The sequence below is a fragment of the Balearica regulorum genome, chromosome 1 (genome assembly GCF_011004875.1).
Source record: "Balearica regulorum gibbericeps isolate bBalReg1 chromosome 1, bBalReg1.pri, whole genome shotgun sequence".
Classification (NCBI taxonomy): Eukaryota; Metazoa; Chordata; class Aves; order Gruiformes; family Gruidae; genus Balearica; species Balearica regulorum.
The window spans coordinates 192,973,339-192,998,889 of record NC_046184.1 but is presented as its reverse complement, the minus strand read 5'-3'; the positions used below and the strand labels follow the sequence as shown (position 1 = coordinate 192,998,889).

At 36.1% G+C, this 25,551-nt stretch overlaps 1 protein-coding gene across 6 annotated transcripts in view; it reads left to right on the top strand.

The window, feature by feature from the left end:
* The window catches only part of NBEA (neurobeachin), a 524,026-nt gene that overhangs the window by 93,820 nt on the left and 404,655 nt on the right, over positions 1–25,551 (top strand). For all 6 annotated transcript variants that reach the window (XM_075741999.1, XM_075742002.1, XM_075742000.1 and 3 more), the window contains exons 2-5: positions 6,266–6,497; positions 12,131–12,231; positions 12,482–12,577; positions 16,352–16,473. In XM_075741999.1, coding sequence (XP_075598114.1) covers positions 6,266–6,497; positions 12,131–12,231; positions 12,482–12,577; positions 16,352–16,473 — 551 coding nt within the window. The remainder of the gene's footprint in view (positions 1–6,265; positions 6,498–12,130; positions 12,232–12,481; positions 12,578–16,351; positions 16,474–25,551) is intronic.

Sequence of the window (25,551 nt, the reverse complement as noted above, 5' to 3'; positions counted from 1 at the left end):
CATAATTTGTTGTTATTACTGTCTTTGTATTACTGTGTCATTCTTTCTTTAGCAGAATGCACTCATGTTTTTCATTTAGCCAAAAAACCCCACAAATGCCTCTAAAATATCTCTTTGCATCTCACACACTACTAAAGATCCTTATGCTTGACAGTTTGGGGTATTTTTAAATCACAGATGAAACTGTGTTGAAAAATCTTCATGCCTTCAGGGTTTTTTTTTTTATAAAATCCTCCTAGAATAAGTTATGACCTCTACTTTCTTTGAATTTTTTGCCATTCAGTAGCATTACCATCCTGATGTTCCATTGGTTTATTTCTTCTAAGATTGACTGTGATCTTTCCTTTCCTTCTCTTGAGAAGCCAAGAAGACTGAGACGTGACCTCATTGCTCTCTACTGGTTCTTGAGGAGGGGAAGTGGAGAGGGAGGTGCTGACCTCTTCTCCCTGGTATCCAGTGACAGCATGCGTGGAAATGGTTCAAAGCTGCATCAGAGGAGGTTCAGACTTGACATTAGGAAGCATTTCTTTACCGAGAGGGTGGTCAAACACTGGAACACTCTTCCTAGAGAGACGGTTGATGCCCCATGCCTTAATAATATACTTTAATTTTTGGTCAGCCCTGAATTGGTCAGGTAGTTGGACTAGATGATCATTATAGGTCCCTTCAACTGTAACTCTTCTCCTTCTCTTCTCCTCTTTTCTCTTCATTTCATTCCATTCTTTAGAACTTAATTTGAAGAACCGGATTGTGAACAATTCTGATTTTCACAAGTAAACAATTTAATTTTAGATGTTCAGGAGCACATATTTCACCCCATTCTGGAAATGATCTGAATATACTATCAAGCATATGTAGACAACTTCTCTATTTTGGGCGAGTATTTAATCTCTGGTTTAGATCAAAAAGGTGTGAAAGACCAGCCTAAGTTCTGCATAGATTCGGCAGTTTAGGAAGAAACAGTTTTATTGCATAGCATAATGAATGGCAGAAACTTACTGAGGAATGGCAACAGTATTAAAAAAAATGGAGATTCTGAGTAGTGCAGCTGCTTTTGAGGATGGCAATGTAGGTTCAGATAGGTTCTTGGAGCAATTTGCAAGGAGCGTCAACCTGTTGTTGTAAACAACCTGAGGATAGGGAAGATAGCCTAATTTGCTTATAACTGCCAGTTCAGTACTTCTTCAGGAGGAGTAATGTTTGTTGGCCATATTCATCTGACTTGGAACCATGATCTGAACATTAGTTTGCTGCTTCATTTCTTACAGCTGTGCTGTGAAAGATGCAGAACAGTTAAAAAGTGATACATGAGCTTGAAAAAGTACAAGCAATAATTCAAGATACTTAATCACAATGAAAGCATGGTCTTTACCGAATATTAAATGTTCACTTGAAGAATGCAAATTAAGACTGAGTGTTTGACATAAGAAAAAAGATTGTATTTGAGATCTATGATATAAGAAGAGCACTGATTTATGGCATGGTATAGTGGCTCCTGTAAGGATTTCTATCTTAGTGTTCATATCGTACTCTAGGTGAAATTTGTCTTACTGCAGAACTCTCTCGCATGTTATCTTAAAAATAAGTTACTTTATGGCAGTATGATTTAACTTTTTTTTGCATCCAGAATCGTATCCAAGTTATAAAGTTGCAAGTTCATTATGAATTTTTACAGTGGCCTACTGACAGTTTTTAATGTGGCGTACTTATTTAAAGTAGTACACACAGGGACTCCAAGATCTCTTTTCTGGCTGATAATAGCAGATTTGAGAGCCTGTCATTTTGTACATGTGGATAAAACTATAATAATGTGGTATTATTTTGCATTTATTAAATTTGAACTCCTCTTATATGGTCTTGCCCGGCCACTCAATATCAGAAAAATATTTGCAGCTCTCAGTAGTTTGTGGTTTTTTAACTGCATTTAATGGTTTTTCGCTCTTCAGCAAATGTTGTCCTTTCATTAGTAACAGCGCTTGTTACCGGCTTATTATTGCTGTGGTTCTCTACTGATAAGCTGCCTCTGTTGTGAAGACTGACTGGTTATTCCTCTTTACCTACAAAAGTCTTTTGCTAGGGAAATGCAGCTGTAGAAATGTTGTTAGAGAATGCTGTTTTTATAGTAAATGTTCTACTTCTCTTTTTTGGCTGAATTATATTTTATTTTTCATGTTTTAAAGCAGATGCAATTCCTTTGTATTACTTCTTGAGCACAATTTAACCCTGGTCATTTATTTCTGTATACTCACTTCATTTTTGCTTAGATTTTCCTTGTCGTCTTAGACTTCTTTTTATCATGACTGTTAATATTTTTAATTTATGTTGATTTTTAGGATGACTACTTAAAAAAAGTAACCCTCCTCCCACCTTCTTAAATTTTTGCCATCACCATTGATTAGATCATTGATTTGTTTCCTTTATTGAGGAAGTTGATTTTAATGATAATTATGATCCTTGTTAGAGGCTGAAATATGCGTAAAGTGCAGTTAAGGGCAAATCAGGTAAATTTTAATGGTTTCTTTGGTGAAATAAGCAGTCACTCTGATGGACTATAAATCTCTTGCTGCCAAACTAACAAGTAAAATAATTGTACTACCTATTGGATAGTCCATAGTCCAGTAAAAGATTCTCCATAAAACCAATTCTATTAGCATTCAGTGTATTTTTTTGATGCAGATTCGCTGGGATGTTTTATATATACAGACAGCTTGTTTTTAACAGTACTGTGATGGCATGACTGGCTGGGTAGATGAGGGGAGAGCAGTGGATGTTGTCTCCCTCGACTTCATCAAGGCTTTTGACACCGTATCCCACAACATCCTCCCAGGCAAGCTTAGGAAGTGTGGGTTGGATGAGTGGACAGTGAGGTCCACTCACCTATGGCAGAGCTCAGAGGGTTGTGATAAGTGGTGCAGAGTCGAGTTGAAGGCCTGTATGTGCCCCAAGGGTCAGTACGTAGTCTGGTCTAATTTGACATATTCATCAATGACCTGGACGAGGGGACAGAGTGTAACCTCAGCAAGGTTGCTCACGATAGAAAACTGGGAGGAGTGGCCGACACAGCAGAAGGCTGCGCTGCCATTCAGCAAGATGTGGACAGATAGAGAATTGGGTGGAGAAATGTCCCATCTTTTCAGACTGATACAGTGAGCTCTATTTCAGACTGGTTTAAATGTTACATATTAAAGTATTAATTTACATTAGTAAGCAAATACAGTTTGAATTATTTTAGTCTGTTGTGAATTATTTTAGTCTGTTTTAACCATTCTGTGTTAGTTTATTAATTCACATTAGCAAGAATTTTACAGTAGTGTTTGAGGAAAGGGGGATCAGTCTATATTGAATCTCTGCATTCCAACTGATGTATTACTAGCTTTTTCCTTGTTTTTAGGTCCATCTGTTATCAAATTCAAATGGTGGGATTTATCTCACCTAAATTAGGTATCTGAAGTTGTATATCTAGAGTATGATCATAGAGTTGTTGAGGTTGGAAGGGATCTCTGAAGGTTCTTTGATCCAGCCCGCCTACACAAGTGGGGTCAACTAAAGCCAGTTGTCCAGGTCTATGTCCAGATGGCTTTTGAATGTATCCAAGGATGGAGACTCCACAAATACAATTTCTCATCCTACATTTCCTGCATGGAAGGAAATAGAAAGAAGTAGACACTTCCAGAAGATGCTTCATTTCATCTTAGGATAAGCATCTGAGAGAGTTTAATTGAATGTCTTCTACAGGTGCCTGTTTTACCTCTGTCTGTTTCTAACATAATCTCAGAGAGGCTCATCTAGGTGGAGAGATATCTGAAAAAACAACCAGTTACTGGTGTTTTCAGAAATAGAAACTCCACCTGGGTTTCTTGAAAAGTGTGGTGTTTTCCTCTGTAAAACTATTCCATGATTCTAAAGAGCGACCATAGAAATACTGTGCTTCTAATTTTGACAGGTTTATTGCCTGCCCTTGGTACACATTATGTGTTTACCAAATATGCAAATATACGATATGCAGTCACAAGTTCTAAGCTAAAAAATCATAATTAGGATAATAGGTTTATTTGAATGTAATTAAATGTCTCAGGAGAACTAAGGAGGTAGTCAGTTTATATGTTTAGTATATTAGAAGCTTTTATGTTAGAAAATTATCAATTGGTTATTAGCAATTAATTGATAGAGAAAAAGTAATTTGTAAGTGGATGAAAATTATGAATTAGGGTAGAAACCAAAGGTAGTCCTTGCTTAGCTGTATTAATTCTGTCTGAAGACTGAGTCTGAAAGAAGACTTTGAATAATTGGATAGGTTTAACTATCAAAAGAAGTTTGCATAGTACTTCAGCTTGCTTCTTGTTTGGAGTTTAATTTGAAGGCAATACCAACTGCTTTTAAATAAGCTATGAAACAGCCTTCTATAAAAGTGACCGTTGAAATTATGCCCCTGTAAAAGTTGAATTATTTCAATACCTTTAATTTAAAACATATTATTGCAATTTTAATTATATAACTTCCTGAAACAAATAGAAAAGAATGTCTTAAAATTATTTTATAATTAATTTATTCTGTTCTTTTGCATTTCTGAATGAGGTAATTGTCATGGTTTAACCTAGCTGGCAGCTAAAAGAACCACACAGCTGTTCACACCCACCCCCACTCCCAGTGGGATCGGGGAGAGAATGAAAAAAAAACCCAACAAAAAAAGTAAAACTCATGGGTCGAGATAAAGACAGTTTAATAGGGCAGAAAGGGAAAATAATAATAATAATAATAATAATAATAATAATATACAAAACAGGTGATGCACGGCACAATTTCTCACCACCGAAAGCTGATGCTCAGCAAGTTCCCAAGCTGCCCCACCTTGTGGCTAACTCCCCAGTTATATACTAAGCTGACGTCATATGGTATGGAATCTCCCGTTGGCCAGTTTGGGTCAGCTGTCCTGGCTGTGTCCCCTCCCAGCTTCTTGGGTGCCCCCTGCCTCCTTGTTGGCAGGCCAGTATGAGAAGCTGGAAAGTCCTTGACTGCTTGGCAACAACTACAACATCAGTGTGTTATCAACATTATTCTCATCCTAAATCCAAAATACAGCACTATGCCAGCTGCTAGGAGGAAAACTAACTCTATCCCTGCCGAAACCAGGACAGTAATATATTAGCAATTATTGAAATTTAACATTGGTGCTTTCAAAATTCTTCAAGGTTACTAGGATAAAGTAGGATGCATGAGTCAGACTTTCTTTCCTTCAAAATTGAAAGATATTTCTGCCATTAAAAGGGGATTATATTTTTAAACGAAGTTCCATACTCAGCTCAGTAAGTTGTTTTGAGTTCATCTTTTTTAAATTACCCAACTCATTGAAATTGGTGAATTCCATTCCTTAAGATATACTTGGTCTTGATCACATCTTTCGCAACCTGTTGATAATTCTTTTTCTTCTCCCCCCACCCAAAAAAAAAAACCCAAAACAAAACCCGTGCTTGCTGTACTATTTAATTGGAGCTGAGGACATTGGATAGCATTTTGCATGTATCTAGGTAGATAGGAGTCAGGCTGTGATTTCATCAGTACTGCTGTTAAATCACTTTTCATCTTGTTCCTGCTTGTTCCTCTCCAGTGCTACCTCTCCCTTGCACCAGCAGTAGGTTTCCTTGGCCACATGATGAACTGATCTGTGGTACAATTAAGCAAATTTTCCATGTCTGCTTTGGTCCAGACCAGATCACTGATTCTTCTTCTGAGCATGACTGCATGACTGTTTGAGTGGTACAATGGAAAGGGCAGTAAGGTCTTGCAAACACATGACTAAGGGCAAATGTTGGCTTATATCAGGAGAAAACACAGCTAAGTTATTTTCAGTGTCTTTTTATTTTTGAGTAGGCAAATTTCTCTTTGGAGAACTGTAGGAGAGCTTCAATTGCTTTTGAGCTTTTCAGGTTCTGCAGCTTCTGCACTACATCTCTTGGGGCCAGGCTATCATTTCGATTGCTTTATAGGAAGGAATATTTCAAATACCTTTTGATTTTATTTTATACAAGTGTTATATTCAGCACTATGACAAAATTGAAGGTAATGTTTTATGATATTGGTGTGTATATTTTGTACAAGCTGTTTTGCATAGCATGATTGTTAATTTGCTGTCTTGTAGATCATAGATCTCTATCAAAATTACCTCTCTCATCATGCAACAAATACTCAATGTTGGTCACAATGAAGGTATGAAAGACACTAAACTATGTATTTCACATTGTAATGCTGTTCTTGTTTTCTTTTGTAGCTGGTTGGTGGCGAATTTGATCTAGAGATGAACTTTATAATCCAGGATGCAGAGAGCATTACATGCATGTCGGAGCTTTTGGAGCACTGTGATGTAACGTGCCAAGCAGAAATCTGGAGTATGTTCACAGCAATTCTGCGTAAAAGTGTCCGTAATTTACAGACTAGCACGGAAGTTGGCTTAATTGAACAGGTACTGCTGAAGATGAGTACTGTGGACGACATGATTGCAGGTATAAATTGCCAACTGATAAAATAATTATTGCATTCTTGAACTATCAACTTTTTGTGATTATGGAAGGGTTTGGGATGTCTTGATTTTTGCTTAATGTGATATTTTGGTTAGTACTGCTATTGAGTCAGAAGTACTTTTCTATCAATTTCAGAAAAATGACAAAAATATATTCTTAGTTTAAAATATATGTAGATACATTGTTTAAAATAGCTGCCTGGTAGTTCATCTGAGAAGATAATGTTATCTTAATAACAAAAAAAGCAATTTTGAATATAATTAAGAACGGTAAATGTTAGAGTTCTTAACTGTCAAGGTAATATTCTAGTTTTTAAGTACATTGATCATTTTGAATTATTCAGATGTTAGAACTGTTATTATGATCTACTTTAAATATAACCTACATCTGACAGCATATCAGAAATTAATCATAGCTTTGCATGCTGGACATTTGGATTATATTAAACAATCATTTCATAATGTATAGCTGTGCTCTTTGTTTTTTATACTTGTGGTTTGTAATTTCCTATAACTTTTTTACAGCGTTAAAAAATAGCATCATTTATTCACTTACTGAAAATAAGTGATGAAGTTGTTGCACCGCTAAGGTTTTTGGAGTACTTTTGAAGGAGTTTATGTCATTCCATACTGTGTCCTCTCAGTAGGGGGTACAAATTGGAATCCCGAATTACTTGATTAGAGAAGTGGTTTTCGTTGTCACTTTTAAATGTGGCAGCTGAGAGCTACGTATGATTAGTATTTCTCTACTCTTTATTTTTCTTGGGGAGAAACTTAATCCAAGCAGTTTCTTTCAACTCAGTGTGAAAGTAGTTTTTAATTTTTATATAGATTGGGACTGGTAGTAGGACACTTAAATTGCGAGGCATTATTGAAAAATTTAAGAGGTTTGTCTTCCATAATTCTAAGATTTTAGTTGGTGATCTGATTCCTGACACATATGTAGGCTTTGTGGAGTAGCAAACCAGCAAGGATTTCAGACCAGAAACAAAAGGAAGATAACAGCAGCAGGAAAACTGGATTTTTCAGGAACATTTTTGTCCTTGGCTTTTTTTTTCAGTGTAAAGGAATCTGTAATATTAAGTATTTGAAAAGCTACATTTTGCATTACAAAGCAAGTCTTAGTGAACACCTGTTTGATTAGAAATGTCAGTGTAAATGCTAAAACCAGAAGTGTTATGCTAAATATTGTTCTGCAAGGTTCAGAGTGAAGTATAACAGATCAATAGATTCACAAACCAATGGTTTGCACCAAGTATGTTTTGTTTTGCAGGACTTGTAAATATGTCAGAATAGTATAAGGGCAAAGATATTGTTTTATTCCACATTAAATATAAGACATTAGCTGATGAAACCAAACATTTATATCATGAAATTTTTCAGGTTTTAACTCATGGAACTAACGTGCTTACATTAGTAATCATACCAATAATATTGGTCCAATTTCAGTTCCCCGAAAGAGTACTTCTGTATGTGGCATATATAACTGCGATGATATCCCCATCAGTGCGAAATTTTAAAAAATGATTAGGTAATTGTAGAAGTCAGAAATCAAGAGTATAGGATCTGGCTTCCATGAGCATGTTTTGAACAAGAGTTGTGTTAGTGCTTACTCCTAGGAAGTTAGTACCACTGTCTTCCCAAAACAGTTGCTAATACTTTGTCAGCCCAATGTTTGACAATTGGCTTTTATCTTCTGCAAAGGGTACGGGTTTTCTGGGGTTTTATTTGTTTGGTTTGGGAGTTGACTGTTTGTTTTTAGGTCAGCTCACTTGTTTCTTTGTGAAATGCTGTGATTAGACCTAGATAAGATTTAAATAGACAAGACAAGCGTAATCTCTGTTTTATGTTCTGACAGCATGCTTTCAGGACCAGTCTAAGTCTGAAGCCACTCTTCTCTGGTTTTATGAAAGTAAGACAATAGCAAATAAACATGCACCCAATCCTTTGCAGTGAGAAGAACTTGTCTGTCTGTTTAAATGAAGACTATCAGATTCATGAGGCTTCTCAGCTCTTTAAATATCTCACTTCTTCAGATTTTTGCAAGTTCTCTGGTCAAGAATAAAAGCTTGATCACCTTGAAAGCCTCAATTGCAATCCAAATGGGATCATTGCCACTTGTATTCCAATTTGCTTTGCAGAAGCATCACCTGTCAAAAGTCATCTTTGTACTGTGATAATCTGTTATGCTAAGACAGGGGATGGTCAGCCATTTTATCAATGGTGAAGGGGAAAAGATTACTAAAATATTTGCATAGGTGATTGGCACTTTTTTTTTTTCCTAACAGCTGCACAAGGTCTTCCTTGAGGGATTAACTTTTTGCCGTTCTCTGTTTCCAGATGATGAGTAGTGAAGCAGATCATCTGCTCTGAGGGACTTTTTGGGATAGTGTGTCTGTAGGACCTTCAGAGAAGTCTAAATGGTGGATGAGAAAGCAGCCTGAACTTGTACAGAGTGGATATGTCTCCTTTGAGCCCCACTTTATTTTCTTCAGTTCTGTTGTGATGCTGTAGATAATTATTTTAAAATTGCTGAAACTGAATTCTTAAGCACTGAAACAGTTCCTAGTTTTTAAGCAAAAATGTTAGGTTTTGACTGCTCTGTCATTAATGGACTGTAAACAAACATTTGTCTTTGAACTGGTTCCATAAGAAAAACTACAAAATTATCACATTCTCTATTGCCAACCTGTAGAAATTAATTTACTTCACCAACAGAGTTAAAATTCACAATTTCATGGCTGTCTGTTATTAAAAGGTTAAGGAGGCATGAGGGTAGTTTTCCTGAAGTTGCATTTCATTGTTTAATATGTCTTCTAAAGTTAGTGCCATACCATTCGTTTTGATATATGCTCAGAAAGACAGGCAGGCTCTTTTACCATTGTATTTTCATATTAAGTGACTGAATTAAGCATTCCTTCAAGGTTTCTGGTTAATTTATAAGTCATATATAACCTGCTTAGTATGAAAGTAGTCAGAAGGTGCCACTCACAGAAATAAAATCTGTTGCATTCAGTGCATTTTAGAAATGCATTAAAAATGAGAAATGGTGCCTGTTTCGTCCTTCTGAACTTAACAGTAAAATAATATCATTTACACAGTCTTGTTTCTGAAATGAGATCATAGATACCAGTTATATATGTGATCTTAGTTAATATAAAAAAATGAAGTAAACATTAAAAAATCCCATTGTGTGACCTTTGTCAATTTATAGATGAGTGGATTATTAGGATTTATAAACCAGATGTGGACTGACTTTTTTATACGAGATTTCTAACGAGTCTGAATAAAGTTATGTAATAGACTGCAGTTCCCTTTAAGTCTTGTTATATTGAAACAAGAAACAAACCTTCTTTAGAGGTATTTACAGCAATATTTTTTTAAGTAGCTTTAAGTGCTTCGACTTCCACACCTGTTCTTTGCTTTATCTTTACTTGTTACCTACTGGGCTTCAGTCTTTCAAGTCTTTGTTTTACCCAGAGTTATGTTGTTAGGGAGCTTACATTTGTTTCTCTCCATCAATGTTTTATTCATTATTTATAAATATGTATTTCTAATGCCTGTGGGTTATCAGCATCTTCAGTAGAAATAAGAAATTTTCTGTGCCATAAGGTAGTACAGGGGTATAACGATGAAACAAAGCAACACATGCTCAGTAATTTTTAAAAACTGCCAATCATTTCTGTGTTTGACTGTATTAATTTACACCTTTTTTATCTATGTTAGAAGATTTTTTTTTTACTGGTGTTCTGATTTTTACCAAGTAACTTTGCTTCTATACAACACTTTTTTTCTGTAAAGGAAGCAAAATCTGAAGTAGCTTGATCTAAAAAGCAAGCTAAGACTACAAAATAAGAACTGGGAATTTCTCATCCAAAGATTCGTGTTCACTTGTGCTGATTTTCCTTCCTGAGTTTTCAGTGTGTTACTGTTCTCAGTTTCTGATCACGTACAATAGGTACAATCGCTGCCAGCTTTACATTGCAGACTGGAGTCTATACAATGAAGGGGATAGATGCTTGTAGGTACTAGAGGAGGAGCTGAGTCATTGAATTCACCATCATAAAAGACAAGAGGGTTTAGTTTTCTTTGCTTTATTTTGCTTGCCCTTAAGAAATTCTGTCACAAATATGTGACACTAATTTTAAAGGGAAGATTAAATAAACTCGTCTTTTAAAGAAAGAGAAAAAAAGAGTCTATACTTGAACATTAGGAACATGTTCGGTTCTTATGGCGAAAATGTCTGCAAGTTACAGTGTTTTTCTTTTGCCTTTCCTGACATGCAGTTTCGCTCACTGAACAGCTTACTATATCTCCTGTAAATTAAATAATGTTTCATTCTTCACACATGCCTTTAGCTTACTGAGGACCACAGGTTGGTTTCATGGTGGAACAAGTTACATAGATACTGATGGTTTTACTCAAAAACGTGTACATAGGGATTTTCAGAGAAAAAAAAAAATTGGTTTAAAACAAAATATCAATGTGAAATGTTCTTGGAAAGGATGGATGCTGTTTAAGACTACTCTTTGTCAGCACCTGTAAGAATCATCCTTTCACTAATGAACAAGGAGAGCATGTAGTCCTGCAAATAAGATAAAATTTGATACTCATGTCTTCTACAAGTTTTATAGGGGGAATTTTCTGATTGTTGGGCAGATTCAAAAAGTTTGTTAATGCTGATTCTATTGAGTCAGAGCTTTTTTTGTTTTAGAAACTCTGTACTTCAGTGCTTGATCTCTGAATTCAATTTCTTACGCTACATCTGTGAAGATAAGCAAATTGTTTTTCCTCTTGCTAGAAGTAGTAGTAATTCTTAGTAGTGCATATTATTCCAGAAGAAAGTGTAGAGTATAAGGCGAGTTCCAGCATCTCACAAGTTAACAAATTCTTAAAATGAAATTCTGTGTCTTAAAATAAAGATCCAAGCATATTTTAAACCTGACATTCTCTGAAAGGCAGGCTATGTAATGCTGTTATTTTAAAAGTTTATGGGGTTTGAGATGTTTTAATGAAAGCTGTATTACATATATTCGTTAGCTGGTTTGATCACTTCTTTATATCGTGGTCTTTTATTGTTTTCTCACTATGATTTTGGTGGGGGTTTGTTTGTTTTTTCCCGGCCTTTCATTCTGGTAAAAATTGGAAGCATTATCACTGTAGCAAAACTGTGGGAACCATACAAGTTCTAAGTATAATGTGCTGTGTTTAAGTTAAAGAATAATGTCAAGCATCTTCTAGGTCAGAAATTTTTTAAAAATACTAACTTCAAAGGAATGAAGAAATCCTTATCCCAAAAGTATGTAGCAGAAAGGGGCAAGCAAGAAGTTCATAATGTATGATGAATGTTGTGAAATGGGAAGAATTAATTCTTCAGAAATTTAATAGATACTTTGTTCAAAAAGTGTGATGCAAAATCTAAAAATGCATATGTACATTTATTTTTAAAATAACTAAATTCATGAGAATATTAAATCCTTCGTAAAATATTTAAGGCAAGTAAGTTTGATTTTTAGAATTTGTGAATACACTTAATTTTAAAGGTATTAACTTTTTCAGCTTTTTTGTCAAAACAATTAAATTCCCAGTTCAGAATAACTTTATTTTCCTTTGAAGATCTTCTAGTTGATATGTTGGGGGTTCTTGCCAGCTACAGCATCACTGTCAAAGAGTTGAAGCTTTTGTTCAGCATGCTTCGAGGCGAAAATGGAATCTGGGTAAGCTGTGATCAGATAAAACATTAAGTGTCATTCCATTAGAGCCTGAAGTTAACATAAATTGTCTCCTGGGACATATAAACTTGATTTTTTATTTTTTAATGTTGATTGAAAATGTTTATGAAATATTTTTGCTAACTACTTTAGAGATAATTTGCTGTGTTGTTTGAAAACCATCCAGTTTCTGTTGTAGCCTAGAGAGTACAAAAATGGTTGTATTGACTTTTGTGCAATTTTCTTGTTTTCACAGCCAAGACACGCGGTTAAATTGTTATCAGTCCTTAATCAGATGCCACAGAGACATGGGCCCGATACCTTTTTCAACTTTCCAGGCTGTAGTGCTGCAGTAAGTTTCAAAATACTACAACTTGAGGAACAAACAAATTGCTCCTCATTCACATTTCCTTTCATTTGGTTTTGGAAATTCTTGAAAAGGAAATGAGAGGGGAGTACATGTTTGAGTAGTGTAGACCTTGACTTCCGTAGGTTTGCAAGGTAGTTATAGTGTTGAGAACTTGCACTTGTGAGGATGGAATGTCAAATAACAGATTTGTGTCTGGGGAAATGATCATAAAAGTGAAAACTGAAAATTCCAAAGAACAATATTATTTTATTTGAATAATGTGATTGATATTATATAAAGTAGAGGCTTGAGGAAAATATAGGGATGAGCTTGTGCGTCTCACCACAGTTTACAGTGACAGCATAGTCACAAATTTTATTATATATTTTTCTTTTTGTCTGAACTCCATCAGCTGTTTCCTTTCCCTCAAGGCAGTGATTTAAATGCAGTCATCTTTTGGTTTTACTTTTTGAGATAACTTACGACGATGAAATTGTATTCCTTTCTAAACCTCCTCAAATGAATAGTCTCTCTTCTGTTCACTGCATGTATGCTCAGAAAAACCTACAAATAAATTCGAATATTGGATACAGATTTATAAATACGATTATTAGGGCAGAACATACAAATGCTTAAAAATGAGAAATCCAGATTTGAGGTTCAGTTCCATTCTGGTGTGCAATAGTATATGCTCATGCTGGAATCTTTTAAGGGGAAGTAATCCTAGGATCCCTGTCTTTTCATGCCAGTGCAGGAAGGGTGGAAAGAGCTGCTTTTGGGCTGTTCTACTTGTATTTCGCCCAATAGCACTGATCGTTTTCTTCAAGCATAAACCACCACCTCGTCATCTCTGTGAATACAGCTGTTGCTGTGGTGGATTGCATCAGGGAAATAAACTGGCTGAAAATCACTGTTTTTCACCTGGGTTATTTTTGGCTAAATCACTTCCCTGATCTTGTTTGATATTCAGCTGCACAAACAGATGTGTCAGCAAAATGTATGGGGCGGATTGTGTAAGGAATTAATTACTGAGTTTTGAAAGAGAGACTTTCATTTGCTACTGCTAAATTAAAAGCACAGTTAACCTCTCCTAAAAGTACATGCAGCAGCAAGACAGCTGTTGCAGAATATGAATGTCTACAATGACACATACTGCTTTGACATTTCTGGGCTTCAGAGGCAAACCCTGGTGAAATGTCTCTCTTAAATTTAATTTTGTATTAGAGCTTCAAAAGAAGTTTTGCAGGGGAAGAATTTCAAATATTCCTCCCTGTCCAAAGAGATGCATCAATTATTGGAAATCATATTTAAAATTAAGTTCTCAGTACTGACAGTTTTACAGGGGCATAAAGTTTCTTGATTGAAATGCACGATAGGCATTTCTCTTTTCTTGGTTAGGATCTTGTTTCACATACCACTTATCATTGACTGTGCACCTGTTAATCAAGAAATATGACTTTCAAATTTACATTTCTTGAGTAGTGCATGTTGGATTACACTATGAAATTCTGGAGAGGAGTCATCCTTTGAAGTGGATCAAGGGCAATTACTTATAAAATGGCCCAAACACGAAGGTCTTCATCCGAAGAAAGGGAATGGATAGGACCTAGTTTACTAGCGCTGAGTTCAGGTTTTCAGGTGTGATGCACAGTGATGACATCAGACAGAGAAACAGCATAATGTTTACCTGGCATGATAAATATCAGATTGACCCTCTTTAAAGTTGGGTGCGTGCTCCTTGTATAACCAGGACTTCAGTGGTAGTATGAAAGAGCCAAAAGTCTGCTGCACCAGTCTGCTGATCTGCTGCCGAGATCTGCTTCACTATCCCAACTGAAAGGCTCTTCCCAGTACCATGTTACATCTCTGCCATCCTGTGTAAGCAGCACATTAGTCACTCGGTTAGGAGGACACCTTGTGATGGTGGTAGTATTCCCAGGTGTTGTTTCTGTTTGTCATCAAGTAGTAATTTTTCTGTTTCAGGCAGGGAACTCCCTCTCAGGAGGCAGGAGTGATATCCCAAAGGAGTTCCTTGAAATGTTTTGTATTGAGCAGTTGGTACCAGGCCAGTAGCAGAACTGGTATTATTTCTTTTGTCTTGTCAAATACTAGCATAATCTGAACACATTTCTGTAATTATAAAATTTACTGTTCCCTAAGAATGATAGTTCCCTATTATTCTTAATTATCTATTTCTCTGCTCTTAAAACTCTTCCAGCAATTACCTTGCATATAAAAATAATGAAAAGTCAGTCCCACTCTGTACTTTTTTTTTTTTTAAACATGCTTTACTGCATTGGCATCGAATCTTAGAGTGATTATTCTGACTCTGTTGCCCAAAGACTCATGTCCATTCTCATTTTAAGCAGTGCAGGAGTTTGCTACAATACTTTGTAGTCTTTGGTATGAATCAGGACAGTATAAGATTTGAGCACTCCTGAAAAAGTATTTCCAATGGTAACTCACAAGTATCACACAGAATCACGGAAGGGTTGAGGTTGGAAGGGATCTCTGGAGGTCATCTCAGCCAACCTCCTCTATGCTGGAGCAGAGCCACCTAGAGCAGGCTGCCCAGGACCGTGTCCAGATGGCTTTTGAGCATCTCCAAGGATGGAGACTTCACGACCTCTCTGGGCAACCTGTGCCAGTGTTCAGTTGATATCACTGATAGCTTTGATAAGAACACAATACCTTCAGTGCAAGGATTAATTAACTAGTCATTATTTTAAAGTGTAGTAAGACTTTAAATTATCTTACTGAAACTGAAAAATATAAATTAAATACACTTAGAAATAGCATGATATTCTTATTTATAAAATTATTTTCTTCTGCTTTGCATTCATATATAACTTATTTCAAGAAAGCTATTAAAGGCTACTTTAACACTGCTACGCTACTTTTGTGTAATATATTCTATATTTTGTCTCATGGAGGGAGAAAGAATTTATTGTAATGAATGCCAACTACAGTAATCTCTAAGTTATTACAAACACTGAATTTCTTAAATTTTAAAAATTACTTCATTTTCTGTATAGTTATCATACCAAGGGGGAAAATGTTTTATCTTTTAGTGGTATCATAGAAAAAAATGACTTTCTAAGTGACCTCTGAAAGTCATCTTGTCTGATTTCCTCCCTAAAGAGTTCCTAACTTCAGAGTTAGCTCAGGTATTCAGGGCCTTGCCCAGGGAGAAAGAGTTCTCTGAAACCTCTTCATCAGTCAGCCCATAATAATAAAATATTGAAAAATCAAATTTCTTCGCAGGCCATGCCTTACTATGTATTTAACTGAGAAGGAGGTAAAATGTTCAGTCTCTTACCTTACTAAGTGTTCATAGGAAAAAAAACCTAATAGTGCTCTTAAATCTCAGAGAACAACTTTTTTCATGCTGTAATTTTAACAGTGAATCTCTGTTGTACTATCTGTTGAGACTAATTTGATCTTAATGTTTAAGTCTGTTCATGAGTTGAATACTTACTGAAAGCTGAATTTATAGTTTAATTGCTGCAGAAGTAATTTTTCTTTTTTTCTTTTAATATTGTCTGTTCACAAACTTAATTTCACGTCCTCTCAGTAGAATTTATATAGTTAAAAATTAAAGCACTATTTGAAGGGGTTTTTTTAATATTGTTATTTAATATTTGAAAGTTAAACAGGTCCGCAGATGTAGGATGACAGGATTTTAGGAAGTCCCTTTGACAATACTTCTTAAAAAATTCATTTTTTTGACCTGCAATTTCCTTTTTTTTTTCTTTTTTTCCCTCTTTCCTCTTCCAGGCAATTGCATTGCCTCCTATTGCTAAGTGGCCTTATCAAAATGGGTTTACTCTGAACACCTGGTTTCGTATGGATCCACTAAACAATATCAATGTAGATAAGGATAAACCCTATCTTTATTGGTAAGTAATTTATAACGCTGCAGTTATGGTTTGTTTTGGCTTCCTAATAACAGTTAATCTTTTCTCACTGTTTTTAGTTTCTGACATGCTTTCCCCTCCTCAAACATCTGCAGATTTTAATGGCTGCTTACTGTATAAAAACTCTTACTAAGTCATCTGTCCTTTTTGCTTTGCAGTTTATAAATGCATGGATGCAAGACATTGTGCCTTGTAGATAAACCATAAAATCTAGTGTGGTGGTTTCTTTAGAAAGTTTAAAATACATGATTTCTTAGAGCTGTAAACTGAGAATATTTTCATATTTTCTGTTTGGTATTTAAGATTCTCAGTGGATTTCAGTATTATAAAACAAATCTTTTGTACTCAGAGCGCACTGTTTGCACATTAGCTAGAGGTAATAGAAAGTATGTCTGTGAATATAAAAATGGCTCATTGATCACCTGTTCCCAAAAATGGAAGCTGTATTTCATAATACATTCATTGCAGGAGAGGCAATTTTAGTTTACTTAGGTTTGCTGTTGTGATGAAAATAGAAATAATAGTTACATCCTTAAAAAAGCCCTCTGATATTTAGAAATTATACTGTAATAGTAAAAATGTTTGTCCTATTCTTCAATCACAAAAATAGTTTTTTCACTTCAGAAATTAATTATGTATCTATCTGCTCAAGTATGGTTCTCTAGCTGAAGAAAAGAAGGAATGAGGAAAATAAAGAACCTTCTGTTATGCCAGAATATGCTGGTATTTCCTTTAGCACTTCTTCATTCTTTATGTATTTGCTATTTAGTACGCTTAACTTTTGTGATATTCCAAAAGACTCTGTATCAGCTGTGCAGACAGATGAGGATTGGACATAAGCAAGATCTATGAAGTTTTATCAGCTCAGGAAAACAGGAGTAGCACAAGGAGGGAAGTAGGGAAAAGTAATGTTTCTCACTTTGTAGTCATTCCATGTAGTCTAAAGAGCAGAAGTTTTGAGTAGTCAGCTGAGGAGAGGACCAGTAGATGTGGTCTCAGGAAGGTACTTGTACTATCAATACATAAAAATCTTATCATCTGTGCATTTACTTGGAAACCCAAAATAATTCATATTTTTTTATGGAACAAATATCTAGTTAAAAATAATTTAGGTTTATTCTGAAGAAAAAAATTAATACATTTTCTCTAAATTACTATCTGGCATAATACTTTTCCATGTGTCCATTTTCTGCTAAGTGCTATAGTTATTTTACCGTGGAGATTTTTTCAAGCTGTTGGTTATAGCTATGCTTAATAGTATGATGTATATTTTATTTATTTTTTCAGTCTGTCAAGGACAATAACAAATGCAATTACAGGATTGGACATGCATACAGGAATTTAACATGATCATTTGTTTCTCACCCAGAATTTATGTTTCAGAATTGGCAGCTTTAGGTGGTGTATTTGATTGGAGAATTTGTTATTGCCTCAGAACAGGAAAAGCATACTCCAAAGTTGCACATCTCATGATGTATGCTGTTTTTCTTATGGTTAGTAATGTATCACCTTTAACCTGAGTGATGAATATGATCTCTTCCAATTCCAATATAATGTAGAAGCAGCAATGGCATTAGGTTAGAATAACTTCAGATGTTCGATTATTATTTTTTTAATACATATTTCTTGCCATGATCACAGAATCATAGAATGGTTTGAGTTGGAAGAGACCTCAGTGATCATCTAGTTCCAACCCCCCTGCTGCGGGCAGGGACACCCTCCACTAGACCACGTTGCCCAAAGCCCCATCCAGCCTGGTCTGAAACACTTCCAGGGATGGGGCATCCACAACATCTCTGGGCAACCTGTTCCAGTGCCTCACTGCCCTCATACAGAAGAACTTTTTCCTAGCATTTAATCCAAACTGACCTTCCCTCAGGTTAAACCCATTACCCTTGTCCTATCACTACATGTCCTTGTAAACAGTTGCTCTCTAGCTTTTACATCAAATGTAGTTCTGATGTTTAGTATGATGTCATTATGATTCTTATTGATTTCTAAGATTTTTGAGCATGCTTTTTAGCATATTTTTTGCCCTGAAATAGTTTTAAATCCTCAGTGTCTTAAGCTTTCCTGAATATTTATGGATACTTTATATTTATCTGTGTCAGAGGGAATTTACTTCTGGTTCCTTTTTTATGTATATTGATTTAGACCGTTTCTCTATCCTGTACTTACTTTACTACAAAGAAGTGATATAGCTTAGAATAATTGCCACATATACTCAGACATCTGTCTTTAATAAACAGATTTTTCCTTGATTAGAGTATTTGTTTTTTGAACATATTAATGAATAAAACTTGCAAAGCTGCCCTTTGAGTGATTAAAGAAACCTGAATTTCTTCCTTTAAAAGAATTCTGGGTCTCACCTTAGCATTATACTCTAAAGAATATTTTTTATTAACATACTTCTTATTAGCTAAAACTGTAACATTTCATGTTTGCTTAAAAAATGTCCACTGGCAGTATGATTTACCTGTAGTAACTTAATGTAGTATCTGTTTATTGGATTGGTTAGAATAGAGAGTCTAGGAGACTAAGAACATTTTTTTTTTTCTATATCTGTCCCCATGGTCGATGCATGCTTTATATGTTTTCATGGTTTTTTCTATTTTCATAACCCAGAACATACCAAAATTATGTCTTCTATATTTTGTTGTTGCAGCTTGGAAACTTGGAAAGAAAGTATAGCCCCAAAACATATGGAGTTTCAGTTCTCTTATTGTAGGGTATAAAGGGTAACCTCTCTAGTAAACATAGGTATTTTGCTGCATGCGCAGACTTTTCAAGTAATCTTTGGGCATATTCACGCTGAATGACTGACTTGTTATTTCACACACGCACGCTTGCACACACAAATGTGTAATTATAGTTCAGTGTCTCACTTTCTTACGTTATCTGTTAAGGAATATCTGTAAAAGGAGAGTATTTAGCAAGAGTGGGAAATAAAACTTCCGTGACTAACAAGGTGGAACTTTGCAAGTGCTTCATGTGAGCCACAGAAAGAAGTCAGTCGTACAGAAATCAAAAGCCAAAACTGAGTCTGTGTAAATCTAATGTGCATGTAATACACATGAGAGAAACTGAATATGCCAATGTCATAAGGAAATTAGGAAAAATGCAAATACTTGTCATTTTTTATATAGTGGCTTAAACCAAGCCATAATTAATAATTAAAAGGAAAAAAATATCCAAACTGATTCATCCATCTAAACTTTATACACATTTTAGACTTTGTCACATGAAAGGTTGAGTCACACACAACCACCACCAAGAGGAAGACACCAACACAAAGATTTCTTTTCTTTTAATGTGGTTTTTGGGACTGCAATGTATTTTTCTGTTTAACTAGGTGAAAATGTTGCATATAGATTAACTCTTTCTTTATAGTTTCTTCTTAAAAGTAATCTGTCTTTTAAGCAATCTTTATTTTAAAAGCAATAACTTAGTAACATGCACAACTTCAAAGAGGATTCTTTTGAAGCAGAGGTGCTGAAAGCAGCATCAGCTAGAACAGGTTTCTTAGGACCTTCTCCAGCCATGTTTTTGAATATCTTCACAAACGGAGACATTGCAACCTCACTGTGAAACCTGTACTAGTCTTTGTCTACCCTCACAACGAAAAAGTTTATCAATTTCACTTTGCGTCCATTATGTCTTGTCCTTTCAGTGAGTATCACTGAGAAGTCTCTGGCTCAGTCTTCTTTACTCCCCACCCATCAGGTATTTACACATATCTTTTCTTCTCGGGGCTAAGCAGTCCCATATCTCAGCCTCTTCTCATGTGTCAGAGTCTTTGATCATTTGGTCATCTTTGTGGCCATTTGCTGGACTCTGTCTGGTATGTCCATGTCTTCCTTGTACAGTGCAGTCCAGAACTTGACATAATACTCCAGATGTGGTCTCTGAGGTGTTAAGAACAGAGGAAGGATCAACCTGCTGGCAATGCTTTTCCTAATGCAGCCCAGGATACCATTGGCTGCCTTTGCCATGAGGGCACATTAGTGGCTCATGGTCAACTTACTGACCGCCCTTTCGCCAAAGCTGATTTTGAGCTGATCAGTACCTAGCATATGCTGGTGCTTGGGGTAGTTCCTCCTCAAAGGCAGGACTTCACGCTTCCCTCTACTGACCTTCATGAGATCCTTGCTGGCCTGTTTCTCCAACCTGTTATGGTCCCTCTGAATGACTGCACACTTATCTGGTGTATCAGCCACTCCTTATCATTTGTAAGCTTGCTGAAGGTGCACTCTGTCTCACTATTCAGGTTATTAATGAAGAAGCTGAACAAGATTGGACCTAGTATTGACCTATAGTTTAGTCCAATAGTAACTGACCTCCAGCTGGACTCATGCCACTGATGACAATGCTTTTAGCCCAGCAGTTCAATTGGTTTTCAGACCACCTCACCGTCCACTTACGTATGTAGCTCATAAACATCCACAGCTTTCCTCTCCATCCTCCAAGCCAGTCATCTCATGGTAGAAGGCTATCAGTTTGATCAAGGATGATTTCCAATTTGTAAATCCATGCTGACTATTCCCAATCACCTTCTTAGGTATGATCCAGGCTTTAAGTGAGTGCAGAAAGAAGTGGACAGAGGCCTTTCTGATAGGGGAGCACCATTATATCAGCTTGACCAAGATATGAAAACTAATGCTTAAAAATGGAGAAGGGCAGCAAAGAAATACTTTCACATTTGCCAAATGTGAGGGAAAACTGCTACTGTTCTGTAATTAGCGAAATGCTAATTGCTGTTTCAAGAACTGTAAGCCATTTTGTTCTAGTTTGGTTTTTTTTTAATAATTTTAATTATCTCTGAGGATGATGTTGGGCAGCTGCTAAGTGACTATTAATAGTTGTGAATTGGAACAGTATTGTAGCTTTCTTACCAATTACAAAATGAATGTGACAATCCTGGAAGAAACTTAGGGGTCTTTGACATTTGTCTGGATGACAAATAACAGTAAAGAGAAAGCTTTGTTGCAGAGCAGTCATGTTCAAATGATAAGACTCAGAATTCCATAGCACAAATTTTAGTGTAAGCAAACCAACATCATATACCTAGGAGTGAATAATGGACGCCATGCTTACAGAATTAGTAGTTACATATTAGAAAGCAGTAATTACAGAAGGATGTTAAGGGTTATTGTAGGTAACCAACTGACCATTAACTGCTTTTTCATTGCTTTAGCTGGAAGAGCTAATGTGATCTTTTCAAGGACAGTCTGAACAGAGAAGAGAGTAAAGGTGTGTCATAGTTTAACACCAGCTGGCAGCTGAGCACCATGCAGCCTCTCACTCACTCCCCCTCGTCAGGATGGGGGAGAGAATTGGAAGAGTTAAAGTGAGAAAACTCATGCGTTGAGATAAAGACAGTTTAATAAGTAAAGCAAAAGGCATGAACACAAGCAAGACAAGGAATTCATTCCCCACTTCCCATGGGCAGGCAGGCGTTCAGCCATCTCTGGGGAAGCAGGGCTCCATCACACGTAACAGTTACTTGGGAAGACAAACAGCATCACTTTGAATGCCGACACCCCCTTTCCTTCCTCTTCACCAAGCCCCTTATAAACTGAACGTGACGTCATATGGTATGGAATATCCCTTTGGTCATTTATGATCTGCTGTCCCGGCTGTGTCCCCTCCCAGCTTCCTGTGCCCCCCCAGCCTGCTCACTGGTGGGGTGGGGTGAGAAGCAGAAAAGGCCTTGGCTCTGTGTAAGCACTGCTCAACAACAACAAAACCATGTCTATATAACAAAGACATCTCTATATTATCAACACTATTTCCAGCACAAATCCAAAACATAGCCCCATACTAGCTACTGTGAGGAAAACTAACTCTCAGCTGAGACCAGGACAAGGTGATGTGATCACTTCCTGAAATCTTGGCAAAAGCATTAGTGGAATAGCATCTACATTTAAGAATTGCTATGTCTTTTAAGAGACCATAGTAAAAATTGGTAGTATTCAGAGAACACTCTGGAGTGAACTGTGCTCTAGAAAACACATTTTATAATGAAACCTTCCAAGAAAAAAAAAACCAAACACCCCCCCCCCAAAAAAACCCAACATGATGAAATTAAGGATGCTCTTGGCTTCTCTTTTCAGAATTTATGCAAAATCTGATGTTGATGGATTGCTTAATCTGAGATCCAGTGGGTAGACAGTGAAATAGGAAAATTCAAATTTTTAGAAACACAATACTATGGTCACTTTATCACAATTATAATAAGACACCCTATCATCATCATCATCATCATCATCATCACAGTTTAATAGATCATTGGAAATGCTTCCTCAAAAATGAGCTGTAGATTCTTTGTCAGAAAGACAGTGCAAATTTAGGAAATTGGGGCTAATCTTAAGGATGCTCAACTGGAAATTTCCATCCTCTAAATCTCTATACTTCTTTCTGCTAAAAAAGGAGATGAGGTGACATTACTTCTACGTAAGGCCTGGAATTAGATAAAATCAATCCAGATATTGAGATTGCTTTTGGTGGGGTTTTTTGTGTTGTTTTTTGGGGGCGGGGGTTGGTTTATTTGTTTGTTTGTTTTGTGGGGGGGGGTTCGGGGGGTTTTTTGTTTGTTTTTTTTTAAGAGCTGCTTGCTTTCAAGTTGTGTATTGGGGTCTGTAAAGGAATTAGAGGGTGAACTGAGGCTGGATTGTCATAATTGTTGCTTTCTGTCCTTAAAACATTCAAGTGCTTCCATAACCCTTTAATGGAAGAATAGCTAAAACTTCTGAAAGAGCATTCTAAATTTTATTTTTACTGATGTAGGGACAAGAAAAATAAAAAACAAACCCACAAACAAAACTGTCTAGACTTTTCAGTCCTTCTCTAGAGCTAATAATAATAGAGATAATGCAGAACAGTTACAAAAGCACATAATGGAATTCCTAAGTTAGTAGAAAATAAACTTTTTTTTTTTTCTGCAGGCAAGAATGAATTAATATAGTCTCAATCTCAGTTCTATGATCATATGTTAAATTGCTCGTAAAATCCTAAGCTAAAGAAACTAGAATCACTAAACAGTTCCACCAATGGATGGAAGAATGCTTACCTGCTATTGAAGTGTAATAACATCCAGTAGCTGCTTTGAGAAACTGGCTGAAATCAAACATAAGGGTTTTATGAACGATCCGTAGTAAAATCGTACACCAGCTGCTGTGGGAGGTAGTTAAAGGCTCATAAAACCATATGGTTGTTGACAGTACTGTTCTCGTCTCTGTGCATTTTGTCTTTGGATGTGGCAAGTTCTGCATGTGAAGGTAATTGGTAAGAGAATTTCTGTGCGGTATCCTAGAGACCAGTCCTAGCCTACTTTACCTTTGGCAAGAAATAAAATGTGAAGATTAGCATAATCGATATATTACAATGTTGAGGTAAACAGAGAACATACTTGAGTTCTATTTCTCAACTACTGTTGTATTAGAATGTTAATTCATTTGGGCAAGAAAAAGTAAAATCTTGGCTAAGTTTCATGTTTAGAAAATCATTCATTCCATTCCAAAATGAAGACTTTGGCTAAGAAATTAGCTTTTTTTTTTTTTATTATTATTTCATTGCTTGCTTTTCTTCATATGCTGAACTCCAGGAAGTTGCACATGTAAGGACAATTCAGTGTTTAAAATTTCAGGAACAGTTTGGTTTGACCATAATGGTAACAAAATCAGCCCAAAATGCTTACTAGCTCCTGTTCAAAGTAGTAGGATGCATTTTACACAATTTTAATGGTTTTATCAGGTGAAATCACCTGATAAATTTTACAATCATTGGCTGTTGGTAATTTAAAAAAAATATATTTTATTTGACACCTCTAATCAAATAATTCTACACTATGTCAGAACATAGTGAATCTGTGTATTTTTGTCAGTCTCCTTCAGAATGGGATTCTGTTAGCCAGAAGTATTTTAGCTTGTAGAGATGACGTATGTTGCTGAGAAACAAATTTGGCATTGTGAGAGATGCAACTACCTGGTGAAAAGTTCTCTGAGTGGCATAAAGCCCCAAGGAGGTAAATCAGAGTCTCAAACTAGCCCACAGCACATTCAGTTGTTCTTATTGTAAAAACTGTATTTTAAGGTTTTTAACCTTCATGTTCTTGTACAAAATTTAGTACCGTGGTCATGCCGGTTATTTGTGTACATGCATAGACAGGTTATATATGTATATGAGTAGTGTTATTCCACAAGGCTCTTCACTGTTCCTTTTGTTGGGTATAGCTGCCTATGGGGTCATTGTGAAAGCCAGATCATTGAAATGAGCCGTGTTTAAAACAGTCTTCAAAAGACATAGGAGAATGGCAATATTAGAAATTATCTTCACTGTTGAGGTCAGTGGTGATGGACAGTATGTAATTTTTCTCTTCATTCTTAGATTATATCTTATCTTTAGTTAGAGAGGGGTTTTTTAGGTTTATTAAAAAGAGTGTACAAAGGGCTGTGGCAGGGAATAATGCTCCTTTCCAGCACAGCAGCTGGTGGGGAGAGAGGACTTTGTACTACGTATAGAAACAATCAGAAGAATGAGGAAACCACACCCTGAATTTGGGGAAATAAAACTTCCGAAGTGCCTTCACAGGTTGCTAAAGGGAAAGAGCAGACCAAGCCATGCCTCAAAGCCAATACAACCATCTTGATGATCAGAGTTCATAAGGCTGCATAGTGTGCTGCAACTCATAAGATGACTGAAATCAAGACTGGAAGTAAGGACCTCAACGCAAGGACCCATTGGGGTGGAGAAGAGTTGTCTATAGATGTTATTGCTCCTGTTCTGTTTGACCTGATCACTCTGTTTTTCACATTTCATAGAAGTATTCTAATTAATTATAACAAAAGCAGCTTTCTAGAATTTGAGTGTTTGTTTTTGACCTGCTTTAAAAATTCCCTCACAGGAGAAGAACATCTAAGCTCTGGCCACCTCAGGGTCTAGTCACATCACCTATCTTGTGAGGTGTTTATTTTTTTCAGAAGGGTGTGGTTTATTAACTAGATTTTTTACAGTGAGGAAAGAGGAAAATCTTATTCTCTCCATTAATATACACATACAGAT